Source organism: Ammospiza nelsoni, chromosome 8 (assembly GCF_027579445.1).
Source record: "Ammospiza nelsoni isolate bAmmNel1 chromosome 8, bAmmNel1.pri, whole genome shotgun sequence".
Taxonomy (NCBI): Eukaryota; Metazoa; Chordata; class Aves; order Passeriformes; family Passerellidae; genus Ammospiza; species Ammospiza nelsoni.
This window is the reverse complement of record NC_080640.1, coordinates 9,020,846-9,039,352: the sequence shown is the minus strand read 5'-3', so window position 1 is coordinate 9,039,352 and position 18,507 is coordinate 9,020,846. Positions and strand designations below refer to the sequence as shown.

General features: G+C 39.5%; 1 protein-coding gene across 4 annotated transcripts in view; it reads left to right on the top strand.

The window, feature by feature from the left end:
- Nucleotides 1-18,507, top strand: part of VTI1A (vesicle transport through interaction with t-SNAREs 1A) — a 259,682-nt gene that overhangs the window by 239,851 nt on the left and 1,324 nt on the right. For all 4 annotated transcript variants that reach the window (XM_059477404.1, XM_059477406.1, XM_059477403.1 and 1 more), the window contains one exon: nucleotides 16,081-18,507. This exon is cut by the window's right edge and continues 1,324 nt beyond it. In XM_059477404.1, coding sequence (XP_059333387.1) covers nucleotides 16,081-16,174 — 94 coding nt within the window. In that variant the 3' untranslated portion in view covers nucleotides 16,175-18,507. The remainder of the gene's footprint in view (nucleotides 1-16,080) is intronic.

The window sequence follows — 18,507 nt, the reverse complement described above, 5'->3', positions numbered from 1 at the left end:
ACTTGAGCATGACTCCTAAAATTAGTATTGCTGCTGTTTGCTTTGCATCTTGGAAACATGGCCTTGGCTTGAGTCAGAGCATTTAAACTATAAATTCCCCTCTAGCCTTTGACACCCTTAAACTTTATTTTTGCCATCTGCTAAATGGGAATAACACTAGTTACCACAGGGATGTGAAGACTTACTACTGGTTGATCAACCGATAAGCATATGAAAAATAGGGAAAACTGCTTTTTACACTCCTGCATTTTGCTGAAATAATTCTCCCATGCTAATGATCTACATTTCATTTGTAGTAAAGTAGTTGTTTTCAACTGTGTTCTTCCTATCAGAAATATGTTGCTAGAGCAAAGACAGGTCCTTGTTTTTGTAACCCAAGTGTCTCTATTTTTAGTTTTAAAACATTGGCTACATCTCTCTCTCTCTCTCTCTCTTTATTTTTAAATATATGTATATATTTATAGCTCTTGCTATTGGGAGGGAATTTCCTGCAAACAGATCCATTTCTGTGGTGCCCTGCTCCGACATGGAGTCCCTTGTGTTCCACCAAGAGGTTGCTCTAGAGTAAATGTCTGGTTGTAGGATAAGCCTGGTGAACTGTAAACTTTATATTGCCTTCAGCACATAGTAGATTTGCATGTGCAGGAGGTATTAGTGGCTGGGCATCCGATACTTGGCAATGTCACATCTGAGGACGTGGGTGACAGCAGAGATGCAGCCCCAGCCCCAGTGTCCCACGGAGTCGCTTCCTCCTTGGATAATTACATTCTCAGCTTTCTCTGCAATTTTAACTGTGGGGGAAGTATCTGTCCTCGCACCCTCATTTACAGAGGTGAGTCCTGTAACCATGCACCATTAAACAGCTGCCACATCTCACCCAGAAGGACTTTTTACATAATGTTCGTATCTGGTTTGCATTCTGAGCTGCGCAGATCAGCACTAACGCTACGTGGGTATCTGGAAGCAGGGTTTGACCTGTACTTGGGCTCTGGTTCACATGCAGCAAGGAGCACTTGCTCAAATAGTTCCAGGGACTTCAGCAGGAGTACTGGTATGCAGAATCAGGCCCCTAAGGATCCTTGGTAATGAAAGGTATCCTGTAACTGTAAGGTATTATTATGATGACTACTCTAGAGAACACAGAGGTATTGAAGTTGGCAAAATGAATTACAGAGTTAAATGTATAAGTAAACCAAGAAGCGACTGATGTTTTTTGCATAGTAATAATCTTCATAATAGCTTCATTTGCACAGTTATTTCATTTTAAACTTAAGGCACAGTTTTGAAGCGCAACTCAGTGGAGATTTTTCCTGTAATCTATAAACTTTAATGAAAGCTAATTGGAGGACAAATTTTAATCTAATTAAAATGTGGCTGCATAAAACAGAAAGGATGAATGAAGTGAAATGCTCTATGGGGCACAGTTTTCAAACAATGACTACCCTGAATACTAAGTCAAATGAAGCTTTTGTAAAATGATGATCATGAACATTGCCAGCAACAGAACAACCTTGAGAAACTGCAAATGAAAGTTTTCATGTATTGAGTTTAAAAAGTGGACATTTGACTCACAACTGCATAAGGACTTTTTAAAAGAAAATAAAAAGCAACACAGTCTCATCTAAAAACATAACAAGTAAATTAGCCAAAGGTGTACATTCCATCCAAGTTCTCATGATCAGCAGATGCAAATGTTTGCAGTGCACCGATGAGTTATGAGCCCTAATGAGATTTCAATGCTGAGCAAACAATAAAAATTTATGCATTGCATAGTTTTAGTGGCCTTTGGCTTCATGGTTAGTGTTACACCCTTTCAACAGCTTCAGTAATATAATATCCAGCTGGCTTTGGAGGTAAGGAAAATTTTAGGGGTGAACTGAAATTGTGAGAAATAATGTGATTGATTGCTTTGTCAGAATAATGCATTTCCACGGTATAATTGTCCGCAGTAATCTCAGCCCGGGTATGGATACATAGGTCCTAGTTATGTTCAGACACAAATTTTGAAGGATTCAGGTGAAGAATGGCTTTTCCAGCATTTGAGCCAGACTGTTTCCTGTGCTGGGTACATGTCCAGGGGTCTCACAAACAGCCCCTCTAACAAGAACATTCCTGTCATAGTCTGGCAAATGGGAGAATTGAAAAGCTGCACTTTCCCCAACAACTGTCGTGTCTCAAGAAAAGAAGCGGAGGACAAGCACAAAAAGAAAAGCACAATAGATATTGAAATAAATGTATGTAGTGGAGAGCGGGGGGATGAACCAGGGAATTCAACTGGTGCAGTGTGAGAGTGAGCTCAAATGAGTTAAATTTAAAAGTCCCATTTGTGGGTTAGGCTGTTATGCATCCAGAACCTCCACCATAATGATTGCCTGCATTACCCTACATAATATTAAAATCTTAGCCTGTGATTAATAGCAGATTCCCGGCATACGTGTCACAACACACATCTGCAGCAAATCTGCCAGTATATTTCTCTGCTAGTTTTACTTTGGGGCCATAAAGTAATTCCTGTTTTGTGAATGAGAATAAACCTATTATGCACTAGGTTAGCTACACCCAGTTTCTTCTCTTCAGGGAAAAAGAGCTGCTTATTTGATACAGCATCTCAAATTTCAGTGTTCAGAAGTGAGTTTAAGCCTTGGCTAGATTTGCTTGAGCAAGCTGTTGGGATTTGCCTTCACCATTTCTTAGTTATGTGTTTTCCAAAACCTTCTGTGCAGAGTATTGAGAAACTTCTGGATAGCAGTAAACTAGTGGACTTAATTGCAAGGTGTTTATTGCTAAATTTGTTAATGAGTCAACATGCAAAAAAGATATATTTATCCCTGTTTCCTCTTAAAGTAGTAGTAAAAAATAACTTCAAAAAATCTTTTTCTTAAGCCGTTTGGTGATGCAGTTTTGCTGTTCACAAAAGCTCTTTTTCCCATCCACAAATAGCTACCTTTCCCTTTGCCCCAAGGGAACTAAGCATAGCTCAAATGAAGCTTAAAAAAAAATATATATATTTTTCCCAGTTGTAACTCAAAGCCTCTGCATATTCACACATGCACACAAAATAAAAAAGGAAGATGCAGAAGCTTTCCTCCAGTCTGTCCTCTGAAAAGTCGTGTCAACCTGTTTTGCTCCCCAAAAATGAAAACAGAACCCCATGAAAACAACTTAAAGGACAACAAGAAAACATTAGGAAAGCAACATCTGTTTTGCATTCTTGGCATCGAGTCTGTCCTTGCAACACAGGGTCTGACACAGATGTACAGGGTTATGACACCACTGAGTACTGCTTGATTTTAAATGGTGTAACAGAGCAGAATCAGGGCACTGAGCTCTTACAACTCTGTGCAGAGCTGTGGCGCTTGATCTCCTTTGCAGATGTGGGACTCAAACCCCACTGAAGTTTTAGGCATCTTTCCATTGATTGATGTGGACTGTGGAGCAAGTCATATTCCTCCTCCAACCATTTAGAATTTATTATTGACTGGTCTTGCTCATCGTGTGTGTTTTGCTGTCTGTAAAGTCTCATTGCCCCGGTGTGTTCCAGTCAGCTGCATTGTGCATAGCCACGCTCAGAGAGACTTTCAAATGATGCTACATAATTAGCCTCTGCAGTTTTTAAGTAAGATAAAATAGTAGCAAGGGGAGAGGCATTTAAAGGTACTCAGAAAGACAAAAAAGAGCTGTGATTTAATTGAAGAGAATCAATAGTAATGTAAATTTGGGAAGCCAGAGTTGCCAGAGAGCAGCTGTCTCTCCTCGGCTGCTGGGATGGCACGGAGGGAGCAGCGCATCTTTCCCTGTTGGGTTGCCCAACCACAGCCGGAGCAGAGCCAGCTCACCTCAGCCCTGGCGCGGCTTCAGGTCCCCGCGGGGCTGTGCCAGGTGGCGGTGCCACCGTGCAGTGTTCTCACCTGCCACTAGATGTCTGTGTGGGCTCTGAAACCTTCTCGAGGGGTGATGCCCCTGGTAAACACAGGCAAAACTGGAGCACAGGCCGTGGGGAAGCCTTTTAGTTTGTGTTTGTAATTGTAACAGCATTACTTTAATTATGCCTGTGTTTAAAGCAATGTGTGCTGTCTAAAACCAAATTCCAGCCTTTCTCATTTGAGGCAGATAAGGTGCTTTTCTTGTCCTCATCTGTTGAAGACTGTTTCCTTTCTGTTCATGTGAAGAACTGAAATGTATCTTAATGCTGTGAAAGTTTTGGAGGCAGTTGCTGAAATGTAAAGTATGTTCATCTTCTTTTTATTCTGAAATGATGAAATACCAAAATATAGAATATCTTTTCCATAAGTGAATTGGTAAGACACATACATCAGCACATCTGGGCTCATAGAGGAAGGTAATGCATCAGATGTTAAGTTCAGGATATTAAAGGAAAACAAGCAAACAAACAAAAAAACCCCTCTGGACCTGGGCACAGAAATCTGTTTCCCAGTTCTGTTTCTCAGCAACCCACTGGCTGGCCAGGACAGCTGCACCTGTGACCAGCTCTTCTGCAGATATCTCCTGAGAAAAATGCAAAAGTAATCAGCATATGTTTGACTTTCATTTATCTCTGTCATCCGGGAATAAGATACAGATAGTATCAGGAGCAATGAAAGGTACATTCTGATATTATTTTCAAGTTTTTTTGTCTAGACAGAGAGGAGCAACCACTTGTATCTCTGTGGAACACATAGCCCCATTCCACACGCTCACATCCTAGGCTGAAGGCCAGAGGGAAGTAGTAGGCTGTCTATGTTAAAAAAAAAAAAAAAGTTTAAAACCACCACCCACTCATCAGGTGACTGGAGACTGTGGTTGTAAAATATGCTGCAGGCAGAAGTTCTGAAAAATCCCAGAAAGTGTTGAAAACATCTCTAAACAAGGTATTTTTCTCCTGCACCTTTCTTGCTAAAGGTCCCAATTGCTGCCAAGAAAGCTAGTGAGAATGTTAGCTGCCAAATAAAAAATTTATGACAGTGTTTGGCAAAGGATTGTATCACTGCTTGTTTTATACATTTCCACAAGTCTCTTGAAGGGCTGTTGGACACATACAGCTCAGTGATCACTGTGCTTTATCTCTTCTTCAATATATTAAAAAAGCAAGTTCCAATAAAGTATGGTTTAAACAATAGATTTTTTTTTCTTTTCATACCTTCCTATAAGCACTTGCTATGGTGAGAATATAATTTCTAAACAACATTCCATGAATTAAAATTGTTTTAAAAGCCCTTTACCTGACAAAGTTACCTGTACATAGTAAAAATACATGAGTTTTTCAATTAAAAATGTATTGCTTTTGGGATTGTGCTTTTTATATGTAGGAGTCTGGGCCAATAAACTGTCTGTTAAAACATAAAGAAGTCTATTCAGTCAAAGTTGTGTCTGCCATTTATGTTTCAAAACCCAAGAAAATAATGTGTTTGTATTGCATTGCTCACCAATATCAATTAGGTTTTTGGCTCTATCATTAAATTAATGTTGATGAGAAAATTGTTTGAGTGGATTTAACAGAAAAACTGTATGTTTGAATACAGAATTGTAAGCACAGTGACAATAATTATTAAGCTTGCCGGTGCTGAAGCAACACCCTTAAAAATATTTTCCTCCACTGAAGAAACAAAATGGCCTGTCTCTGTCTTCTCAGACCCGTTATCAGATTAGGCTTCCAGCTGATAATTAGTGCTGTTTAACACAGATCTCATTGCTGGGAAATCTCGAAGCCTGAGCCGTTTACTTTTCCTCATTATCATGTGCTGCTGGAGGTGGGAGCTCTGGAGCCGGACCCCCCTGCACCATTTTGCCAGCAGACAAAGAGCCTCCCCCTCTCTCTGGTGGCCAGGAGTGGTGGGACACGGCTCTGCCTTGCTGTCCCCTTCCAAGGGGACAACCAGAGCTGTCCCCAAGCCGCCCCAGGGCCCCACAGCTCTGTGCCTTCATGGCACAGCAAATACTCTTGAGCAGCCACCAGCACTGCAGCTGCTGAACGCCTTGTGTACGCTTGTGCATTTCATGGTGTTTGATATAAAGTACTCAAGACAGACCAGCATTAAGAGGATTATTTCAGACAGCATTAGGAGTTAATTTACAGAAGATTAGCTCTAAATCAGGCAGATATCATAAGCAAATTAGCATCAGTTGTAAGAGATTCAGAATCAAAATGTGTGGTGGTTTTAGTTTTTCCCTGCATGTGCTTAGTGGAAGAATAGTATCTTTATTTGTTTCCCCCACTAAGGTGTTACATCTCAAATAGTGAAGAACAGGTATACTTATTTTTTCCTACATGCACACTATTTATTATGATGCTGTTTATTGGCAGTGAAACTGCTTAGCTCCAAATACCCTTCCTCTGCTGAATATTTTATATTTCATGCCATTTCTTCATTGAGTAATGTTTTGTTTGGCCCTAGAAATGATGTCTCCATGGCATGTTACAATATTTTAAATAGGTAATATGGAGCTTTACTTCTGAGTAACGTAGTTAATCCTTTTTTTTTTCTGTTAAAATGAGTCACATTCTAATGCCAACTCATAAAAATAAAGGAGTGTATAAAATGCTGCATACCAGAGTGGAGATTATAGGTACTTAAAAATAGCTTCCTTATTATTTAAGCTTGTAATTTATAAATGTGCTTTATTTCCACAGCAGTGATGGTTAATTTGTATTAAAAAGCAGATTCTGTTCTTCAGTCAGTTTTCCAGACAAATTTTTCTGGGTGCAGGCAGACAGACATGAGCACCTATCCCATCCCTTCTCAGTTTGGCAGTTTTGGGAGCACTTGCCCAATTAGTGGGGAAGATGATGAAATGGATTGGGCCACGATATTAAAGCCTGTGCCCTGAGTTGTCCTTGAGATTCTGAAAAGTTTTGAAGTCTACAAATGGGATTCCTATCTTTGGAGAAATTTGTGTTCTGCTGTCCAAGAGATTAAACTGCTTAGTCTTCAGCGTGGTCCTGAACACTTGGGGTTTTAACAGAGGGGGGAAGTCTGGGCGGTGTTTTTTACAATTTTTTCCCTCTCTTGATGGACCAAATTCCTCTTGACAAGGTTGGCCTGAGGTCATGAATGCCTCCCTGCCTTCTGTGAGACAGGAATCTCTGTGCCTTGCAGGAGATCATGGAGACTTACACCCACCCTAAGCCAGCTGGGCTTGCGGGTCCCTCTGGTTGCAGGACCTGCGAGGGGCTCTTGCACCATGACTTTGTGCCCTGTGGTTTTACCCAATATTTGGGGGTTGTTAAACCAAGGGGTCTGAGGTCATGACAAAGTAGAGGCTTCTCTGCTCCCCTAATAGAAATACTGTAACATGCTGGAAAGAAAATGCTTTCATAGTGGCAAGTATCTCCTGACAACTAATTTGATAGTTCTCTATCAGGTAAACCATTTGTGAATACATCGATTCTTTTTATTTTTCACTGTTCTGTCTTCACCGTTCCCAGGTTTTCTCTGAACTGGTTGGGCAAAAATTGATTTTTATTTGTTCCACTGGCCTTGTGGAAAATTAGCTTATGAACTGGTTTTTATAGGAAGACTCAAAGCACAGAAAAGGTTGAAAAATAAGCCTATAGCAGTCAAAATTGTTGTCTGAAATGTCTTCAGACTGGAAGGCTGAATTTATTGCTCAAAACAAGTACTAGCATTGTGGAGGTGTGCAGTCCTGCTCATTATCACTGGAAAAGGGGGAACCAAAAAGCACAGTAAAAAATTAAATTTTAATAATGCTCGTGATATTTTCTAAATCCTTCTTGACAGAAAGATTCTCATTATTTTTATCTGTCTCAGAGTAGGCTCTTTTAATGCCATCTCACAAATGGCCTTAGCCATGATTGTTTTCCTTTCTTTTATAGCATTTGAAAAAAAATGAATATATACCAAAAAAAATTCTATCATTCAAGAAGTGCCATGAAATGGTAACATTTTGGATAGCAGATCTTCAGGAACAATTGCTGCAGATGCCTTCAGGTTTTTACAAAAGAGGTCAACATTGTTAAGACAATTGTAGGAAACTTGCCATACAAAAAGATGCCCAGTCAAATATTGTGTAATCAGAAGAAAATAATGCAAGAAGAGTGTGTGTGTCCAGTCTCCAGCTTTGTCACAGCTAAAACCTGTAGATTAGTCATTAATTAAATTGAGGCAGGGTGAAAGACGTTACTTCCTTTCATCTGTTTAAGATATATCTTTTAGTCGCTTCTAATGATTATAGAAGTTGATAAGATGCAGACTTTTGACATTTTTGTTTTCTTTAAATTGCACTGAATGTAAATTTAACTATATTTATCATAAAAGCCAATATGAGATCTTGTACGTTCTTGTCATTTTATAGCTTGCATACATTTCTTCTGCTGGAGAAATAATTGCTTTAGCTTTGAGTGCTGACGAGGGGGTTGGGGCTTTTTTTTCCCATTAACTGTTTGGGGACCAGGGTTTCATGTACCCGACGTGCTGAAGAATGCCCCTGCACCAACAGCTGGGCTATCCACCCTCCCTCTGAGCTCTTGCTAAAGCTCTTGTAATGTTTGCTAAGGCCTATGCTTCTTAGTCATGCTCAGGTGACTAAATGTGTGATTTGTTCTTCTTGATACTTCAGTACCCTGAGAAAGGCTGGTTGGAGATTAAGACAACCTTGACTCCTTCCACTTGCAGTTGCCACTGTGCATGTGATCATCATTGAGACTTGCCAAAGGGATCTGGGGTTGCCTGTGCTTTGCATGAAATGAGTTAGTCCCTCTCCCGTTTTGGTGGGTGAGTTTCCATGGCCCCAGAACCCTCACTGGGCCTCCTAGTGACGGTCACAACCCAACTGATTCCCTCTGTGGAAGGAGTGGACATGGAGATGGCAGAAAGCTGAAGTTGCATCAAAACCATGTAGAGAAAAGTCCCATGTCAGGGTCTCAGGAGCAGAAGGACACTTTTCATCCTTCAGAAATGCCTTCCCATGTGTTTTTAAAATAAGCAATGAGTAAAATCTGACTAGTACAAGATTTTCAGCGCCCTTCAATTTTGTGTTTTGACCTTTAGTCCCACATCTATGAGGTCCTCAATAGGGCTTTCCCTGTTACCACATTTGATTTCCAATTGTTCCTGTAGATCTCTCTCCTTCTCAGGCCAGTCAGTCGCCTCTCCCTCCCCACACACACCCCACTGATCACTTGGGTACAATTTTCACTTCCTGAGACTGCCAGCTCCTTGAGAGAAGGCCCATGCAAGCCCTGATGGCTACCAAATAACACTATACTCCAATGCTGTTCATTTGGAATGTGTTGCAAGATCTTCATTATTAATTAAATGTCTCTATAAGTATTTTAACTATCAAATATAATCAAAATAATTTTAAGTTTTAATATATGGCAAGGTTGTCAGAAGATGACACAGCAAGGTAAAAACATAGTTGAGTCAAGGAAGGCCAATGTGTTTCAGCAGGCATTCAGCCAACAGAGGGATATCCTTTCTTTTACTCCTCCAGAAAAACTGTCAAAGGAAAAGTATATTTGCTTCTGGTCAAAATTTAATGTGCAAATATAGGATCCATTAAAAAGAGATGATGGATCAAGGTCTTTACTGTCTAATTATTGATTAGCATCTTCTGCTTCACTGGTGAGTTTCATCTCTGCAATATTTCTGATTGATGGGAGATTACACACACTTTACAATATGCCAGTGCCTTTCTGTATGATTCTGCCTTCAGAGCTAGCAAGCTTTATTGCCTGGGCCTCATGTTCAAGCTTTTAGAGAGATTCATTCCTATGTTGTAGGCACCTAACCTAGCTGACCAGCACTGCTAGGGTGCCCATATGGCCAGGAGAAAGAGAGGGCAGTTCAGAGCAGGATTTGAGCTTATATACAGGGAGCTGAGAGAGATTAGCTAGATATAATTTAGATGTTTAAAGTGGGATAGTGTGACTACTTCCCTGCACCTGTTATTACATGACTCATTCTTTCATTCAGGGCCCAGGTGGAAACACATTGATGTGGTTTGAGTGTAATATTATAACTAGAGATTGGTATCCATGTTATTACAAGTAGACAGCCCCAGTCCTTAAGACTGAACTTTTAAACTAGAGGACATAGCACTGCACAATTCCTCAGTCCTATCAACAAAATCCTAGGTGCCCTGTATGGCCTGGCTCTTTCACTAAACCCTGCTAGAAAATCAGCTAGAAAAAGCCCCTTTTTTAATCACCAGCCCTCTGTTTTTGAGGGTTTCATTTTGTTATCTGTTCAACTTTCAGCAATTTTTATGGATTTTCCCAGCTTCTTACAAAGAGGCAACTTTGGGAAGGAATTCAGAGGACATGGAAGAGGATTCTGCCAGGAACAGTGTGCAGACTGAAGGTGGACCTCAGGAAGTGTTGTCTTTTTGTCCCCAGTAAGCCATGGGGGGGTCCCATCCCCTCTCCACCACTCCCAAAGCCAATTCACATCTAAATATACAATGTCAATTACAATGTAATTAGGTCTTCTGGCTTGAGAACATGAAAACATAGACATATGTTCAGAGTTTGTGGTGAGGAAGAGGAAAAAAACTTGAGTGTTTTCCAAATTCCTCACTTTTCCCATGGTCACTAGAGGAGGGCCAAGGAATCATATGCAAGTTGTGCAGATATTTTTTTCACTGGTATTTCTGTTTGCTAATTTCAGTCATTAATGATGAAAAATGTCTCGAGTCAGATACTGCCAGCCAGCTGTAATTCTGCTAGGCAATGTTCTCTTGCTCTTTTATTACAGTAGGTTGCCATGTCTTTATGTTTTTGCCACAGCCTGTCTCATTCTTTTCAGTTGCTTTTATTTAAGAACAGCATTCTTAAACCTGAAGATGTGAATGATTGAACAGCCCCCAGATACCCTGAACTTGAGATTTATCATTATATATCTAAGGCTTTGCTTTACCAATCACAACATTTTATTCCCCTGTGTGGGGTTTAGTGCTTCCATTTGAAAACTCATCGTAACAAGGATGTCCTTATATACAGTAATAATTGTGTCTGTCCAGAAGCTATGTGAGTATAGTTGTATTACTTTTAATGCACATTTAATTTTGCCTGGTATGTTTTTGCCTATTTGACTAGACCCACACTTAGTGTTTGTTTGAATCTGCTGATTTGCACATGAATATTGGACACTTAAAAATCGCTTGCCACTGATTTGCATACACCTATTTTCTTTCATGTTAGCAAAAACTGCCAATCAGAAATAAAAGGGCACAAAAAAATGCAACAGCCAAGTATTCAAAGTGACCATTTAAGATGTGATTCTGTGTACAGAGAAACCCTTTCTGTGCAGTAAACTGATAGGAATCACTTCTAGTTAAATCATAAATACATATTACAGTGAAACACTGTTGGACAGTGCTCTGTCATCAATCAGTCTGTGTTCTTGAGGACACTATTTTTCAAGATGCCTCCTTTAAGAATAAAGCCCTGTGTTGTAATGAATGTGTGCTAACTGATCCCCCAAGCCATTTGTTTGGTTTCGTTTTTTTTTTTTTTTTTTCATTTGTATCAGTGTCAGAGTTGAGCTTCTGTAGGAAATTTTTTGCAGTATTTTATTTGTAGTCCTCAAGTTAAGGACACACTCTTTATGCACCCAGAGTCTGCACTGGTTCGTTTATATCCTGCATTTTGTTAACATGTTACCGTGATTGCTGATTTTCATGACAATTGTTATTGTACCATCAGTGCTTAATGGCAAGGCATCATTATTCAATGCTGGTCAATCAGGCACCAAGACATGTGCAAGACATCAGGCTGAACCCATATAGATGTCGTGCACTCCCCTGCTAATGAATGCAGTTTCATAGAAAGGTTTAAACACGGTTGGCATCCTTAATGTAAGGTTTTCAAGAGCTTATTTGGGAGCTGCTTTGTGTTTATATGGAGCAGATCTAAACATGGCACAAACAGAGTTAGACCCATTGTGTGCATGTGTGTGCGTGAAGCCACGGACAGGCGCGAATCCTTTGGGGGTTTGAAATGTGGAAAGGCAGCACAATTTCTGTCAGGGCAGCAGTGAGGGGAATGGATTTTCCAGGAGCATCAGTGTTTGGTAGCACATGTGGGACCTGTTCTGCAGAGCGGTGGTTGCCCTGTGCAGCAGGGAGGTGATCCTCAAAAGCAGGTGCTGCCCAGAATTTGGCACTGGCTGTAGGCACCCTCCAGCACAGCGGTGCTTGGAGATTAGGCACTGTGACCGTAAGGGTCAGGCATCTGGAAAGGTGGAGCAGAAGGAAACTCGAGAGGAGAGGGATGTGCTTTCTGTGTTATTAGTAGTCCAGAGTGCTCTTCCAGTGCGTCAGTTAACGCTACCCTTGCGTCTGCTTTAGTTACGGTTTCTGTGTGGTTTTGCACCCAAATATTTCGGGCTGCTGTCCATAATAAACTGGATGGAGCTTGGTTAAAAGCACAGATTTTTTGTCTCTTCTAACTCAAAGTAGAATGAGCCCTTGTGCTCCTAGAGCCTCGAGTATGAAAGGAACAGTAGACATTGGCTGTTAACGAGCTCCCACGCAGGGCTCCAGCAGAACTTGGTGTGAATTCAGTGCCTAAGCTGCATCGACTAAATGGTTAATTCATCTCATATCAACAGCACTGTGATTCATAATGTAAACTTGAGGAATCCTTGATGTTTCAGTCACACATTCCTCTTAATTTGGCCATGCATTCTTTTAAAGCTACAGTGTGCTAACTTAATAAAATGCAGCATGCAAATGCACAAGTTTTTGCCTTCAGGCATTTTAGCCATGGATGTTTCAATGGGTGTCTTCTTTCAAGTATATATTCTTTCCTAAATTATTTACCCTGTAAACATGCTTTGCATTTTCAAAGAAAAATCTGGGCTTTCTCATTCACCAGATTTTGTTGAATTTAAGGTGTAATAGAGATAAAAGACTATCATCTGCTTCTTGTGAGCATGTTAGCCTTTGGGATTTTTTTTGTAGCGAGCTTAGGCCCCATTTTCTTTTCCTTTGGTATTATCACTCCCTCCCCCACTTAAATTCCTTGATGCTTTGCCTAGAGCAATACCCACTGGCAGTGTCTGGCTGTGACAGTACTATAGGCTTCCCTACAGATGGGTCCTGCCAATGCCAACCATTGTTCTACAACTGTGAGCTGGCTTGACTGTCTTGGATCACTCAAAACCCCCTTTACTCTTCCTTTTTTCGTTACTCTAAAGGGTCGTCCTTGCCTGTTGACTTTGAGATCTGAGATGTGCTGGCACCCACAACTTGTGTTCTCTGTCTTAGCAGCAGCTCCCAAACTTGGATTTCAACAGGCACCACCGAGTCCTCCTTGGGACTGTCTGGCTGCTGCCAAAGAGCTCTGTCATTCTCCTCCCAGCCCCATCCCCTGGACAGTATGCACTTAGTTTAATTTTACTTGCTCACTTGAAAGGAAAACAGTAAAACTCAATGTTACTCTTTTTTTAAAGATATAAAATTAATCTTTAACTGTGGACTTGAATATTAAAAGTATATAATGCTTCAGTGTAGGAATCTGTTGATAACATCCATCCTATTTCATGATTAATTTGTTCCTTTTAATATGATATTCTTTTGCTGCACTGTGCAGACTAATTCAGATTCCTAGAAATTGAACTTTGATATGTATTTCCTAGATTCACACTGTAAGTGAACCTTCAATTAGCAGATACAGGTGGTGGCTTACCTCACTCAGTGTTTTCTTGAAAAGGATTTTAGAGACACGGACAAGATTAAATAATCTTGCAATCAGGTGTGTACTGACAGGGTATTAAAAATAAATATTAAAAATAATGATGATTTGGGGGACTTCATGCTTCTTTTTTCTTTTTCTTTAGTTTTGCTTCTCAGACAATGCAATGATTTTTTCGGTGGGCCAGAGAAAGGAGGAGTTGATTTAAACACTCAGTATGTTATGTATGCCTTTGCCTAACTATGTGTTAGATTAAGCGAGTTTCACTCACAGTTAATCCTTTGTAAATTAGCATTATGGATGCCTTGGGGCCCACATCCCACAAATAAAATGGTTGTCAAGCCAGCTGCACTGTGTATTACTTAAGGCTGAATGTTTTAAGAGTTTTCATGCTTTTAATCTATTTCACTGCTGAGTTTCAATTTTGCTGAGTGTCCTTTCAGGAGTGATGAGGGCGAGTGAGTAAATATATATTCTGGTTTTCATGCATTTGCCTGGGCAAATCGTTTGTTATCAGGTGTTTGGCAGAGAATGTCACACCCCGCCACAAAAGAGGAGCTTGTAAGTTCAGGTGTTAAATTGAAGTGCAAACCAACAAGAACCAAAAGCCCTTAATTAGCTTTATTTTGTTAGCCTGCTACACTTTTTTTTTTTTTTTTAGGGAAAAAAAGAGTGAGAAACATCCCTCCCTCCTCCTCATCCTTTTGGCAGAGTAAATATTGCCTGTTAAGTTTGAATTAGCTGTCATCGCGAAAGAATTAATGCTGTGGTTGAGCCTTTCTAGTGAGGAAGGGAAAAATAAACGAGACAGATCTTAGTTCAGCTTTAAGTGATAAATGAGGACAAAGCAGCCCATTCATCTCCTGCTAGGAAAGTGGACACAAACACTAAAGCAGTTTTGCGGAAGACGTGTCAGCAAATGTGATCATTTTGTAACCTGTCAGGAGGATAGAGAGCTAGTCCTTTTAGAGTGTCACAGGGGAGGGTGTCTGTCTGATGTGACAGTTTTCATCCATCCATTTACTGCTTTTCCTTTAGGTGGGGGGTAAGCAAGGAGAGAGCTGGAGTTGGTTAAAACTGCATTTTTCTTTACACTTCCCAGTATAATTTATATGTATATCCACCCGCATCCAAATGAAAAACATTTACCAAGAAAAACTCCCCTCTGCTCTCTGGAGTTTCTTCTCTCTTTCACTGCGTGAAATATGCTCATTTTAACACATTACACTCCCTGTCTTCAAGTTGTACTAGATTTGATGTTTCACAAAACACAGTTTTACCTCTTCTTACCATTGTTTGGTTCTTGCAGACTTTGTTTTGTTTTGTCTTGCAGAAGTATGAGAAAAAAAATTATAACTTGGGGTGCTTTTATTGCACTTGGTTGTTGAGATTTTTTTCTCCAATTTTTTTCCCCAATTCTGATGATAAGCTTCATGTACAAATGTGTTTTGCAAAACTCCCTATTTATGAAGAGCCTGTGAAAACATTCTTCCTTCTCTGTGAAAATGGAATAACAAACAGTGAATTCTTACAATCCAAAATCCTCGTGTAAAATGTCTCAAATTGTACTGTTTCTTGATTTAGTAATTTTAATTGACCTATTAATTTTAGGAAGAATCTGATGTGATGACTGATTTTAGAAGTAGGAATTTCTCCCAACAAATAATGGGAAAATATTAGGACTTTCTACTTCTGGCATTTTTTATTTGCACTAATCTTCATTTTTTTCATACTGCATAGAAATGTAATATTGCCTATTACCATAAGTAAAGGTATGCTACAGAGACAAGAGATGCTTTTACAACATAAGCTTCACAGTTTGACACTTGCTTCTTTATATCATCCTTTTCTTCAAAACTATCTTTTGTACTTTTCCCTTGGTATTTTAGTACAAGTGAGTATCTCATTGACATGTGTTTCCTTGAAATCTTGTTCCTTAATAGTAAAATCCCTTGAAAATTAATAAATTGTTTCTTTTCAGATTAAAACTACTGAAGATTTGAGAATGATTTTAAAATATATAATGATATTTACTATTATAGACCACCCTGCTTGGATTGCATTGACTGAACGCTATTTTTTAAAATTTGTTCTTAGAAGGTTAATAAATTGGAACATAATTTATTTAATTTATTCTAATATGTATATAAATGTATGCATAATTCAGAAAATTCTACTTCTTTCATGAATACAAAAGTTGGATTTAGTAGCTACATAAAGATACAGTTGGAAGCACTGGAAATTGGGAGAAGCAAAAAATAATCAAGATAACAAAATGGTAGAGGGAATACTGAATTTGTGGGCATATGTCTTTTCTCCAGTTTTTTTTGTACACCTCATTTTATAATTTTTATATCTATTCTGCTGTTTTGATTTATTTTGTTTTATTCACTGCATTTTTTCCTGTCTCTTCTGCTTTTTTCCAGGATCATCCAAAACCGGATTTTGATTGTTGTGCTGGCAGTCATCATCATCTTCACCACCATGATGGCTATTTATTTTTCTGTCAGGGGACGCTGATATCTTTGTTCTTCACTAAAAAGCAACAAACTGCTTGTTCTGAGTAATTAAGACAAAGTGGTCACATGAATCATTCTCTTGCACTGACAGAGTCTCCCTCTCTTTTCCACTCTTCAACTCAGGTGCAAGTGGTGTAAAATATTTTGTATTATTGATGGCATAGTTGATGGCATGTGGGACTATTTTTTTCTTACATATTTGTCCTTATCTGAGTGTTTTCAGGATCTTAATATTTGTTGGAGTGAGGGCTTGTTCTGGTATAAAAAGATTTAATATGTGTTGAATTCACCCACAGACAATTAGCTTGTAAGTTGTCAGAGTTTCATGAGGGAAGAGAGTCTTTGCACTTTTCTTGTGCTGTGCAGGGTGTATGAATATCAAGCAGTATCTGACCTTCTGTGATTTAAAATATAAGTAAAGCAAAGACCAAATGATGTAGAAAGTGAACCTGTCTCCTGTGACTAACTCCCAATCACGCATCATCGTGGTAGATGTAACCTGGTTAAGAACAGTAGCTAGTTTTAAAAAGAGAGCAACCTTAGGAGGGTGTTTAATAATTGATGTAAATCCAAAACTCAATTTAACAATTTTTTGGTAAAGTTAGGCTTTCTTTTCTGCTTATTCAAAGCAATTCCACTTTCATCAAGATCATGAAAACACATCACTTACCTAAAATGAAGTTATGGCTACAGCCCATCTCTTTTAAATCTTCCAGTGTTGATATATGTACTGATAAGCAGTATACACTAGGCCCTTAATGAAGATATTTAAAGATACTTATCTATTTGTTGCTGATTGAAAAGAGATCTTAAGTAATAGTTCAGCAACAAATGTGTGATTATAGTGCATTAAACAATCTAGATTTTTAATACTGGCCTGACTATGTTGAGACTGCATGTTGGAGTATTTTGAGTGTATTAAATTCTGATGTGATATTCCTCTTTTTAAACAGAAACTGTAAAAATGTTAATTTATATATGCTTTTAGCTGATATAATATATCATAGTTTCATCTACCTGTGTGTAAATGAGCTGTTTCTCTTTCCCTATTGGCTGTGCTTCTGATTGAGACAGGTTGAGGTCATTTGGCTCATATTTAAGTTTGCAATTCCAACAAAGGTCTATCACTGCTGATGTGATAAAGTTTGTATTTTTATAATGACTCTTATATTCATTATTTGCAATCCCTTACAAACATTCAAATGAAGAGGAATATTAAGCCCTTGAACTTAAGCCATTAAATGTTTCCAAAAGATGTTCAAAGAAACAAAAATCTGGTGACTTTTAAATTCCTCCCACATTAGGCAGGGGCTGAGCCCTGAATTTTCATGTGTGCCTTAGTATTTTTGGGATTTTGGCATTCCTGTGGACTCTACTGATTTGCTGTGCTGTCCTTGGAGGCTGATTTTGGCCCCAAATGTCATCGTTTTCTCTACATAGAAACAAATAATTCAGTTAAAAGGATGTGGTACTAATGCCACAGCTGAGACATAGAAAGAGGGTAATAAATGTAGAATAAAAGGATCCACAGGAAAAATGCTACTTATTGAAACAAATGTAAGCATGTAGGGTCAGCTCTGCTGTCTGTGTGTTACATGCAGCTCACAACAAAATTTGGAAGTGGTTTATGTGCTGGGTTTCTCTACCAGCTCATGTCACTGGCTGCAGGATGGTGCTGAAACAAAAGTTCCTGGGCAGCCCAGACCCAGGTTTCAGGAGGTGTTGCTCTGTGCAGCACAGTCACATTCAGCTCCTCACCTTGATGGCCCTGCACTGCCACAAGGTCATGGGACCCCCCAGCTGCCTCCTGGGGCATCCTCTGGTTTCATCCTTGCCAGGTGTGTGGCATTTACCCCGTGGCTCTGAGGAACAGAAAGATTTGGGTGTTCAGCTTCCAGCCTTCAGGCACAGCAGACACTCAAACTGAGCCTTTGGTTTATGTAAGCAGAGCTCTGGCCATTAGCTTCCAGTGATGGCCCAGAGCTGAGTTCAGACAAATTAGGAGGAAGCCTGGCAGCATTACAGATATTTATCCTCAGCTCGGCAAATTAGGAGATGCATATTTTGTAAAGCAGAAAACTGTCAAGAAGGAAATCTTAAGCTCCGTCTGTTGCCTAGACATTCTCTGCATTGCCTCAATAATTTAACTATCATGGGAATTGATTCATGACTACTGATCTTAACAGTGACCTATGACTAGGTTTTGCCCTCTATCTAGCCACCTGCTGGAATCAGCAAAAAGCTGAAAGGAAGCTAGTTTTCCTTATCCCAGTATAAATCTAGGGCATAGTGTCACATCAGATACATCCACTCAGATAGGAATGAGGGAGAGAG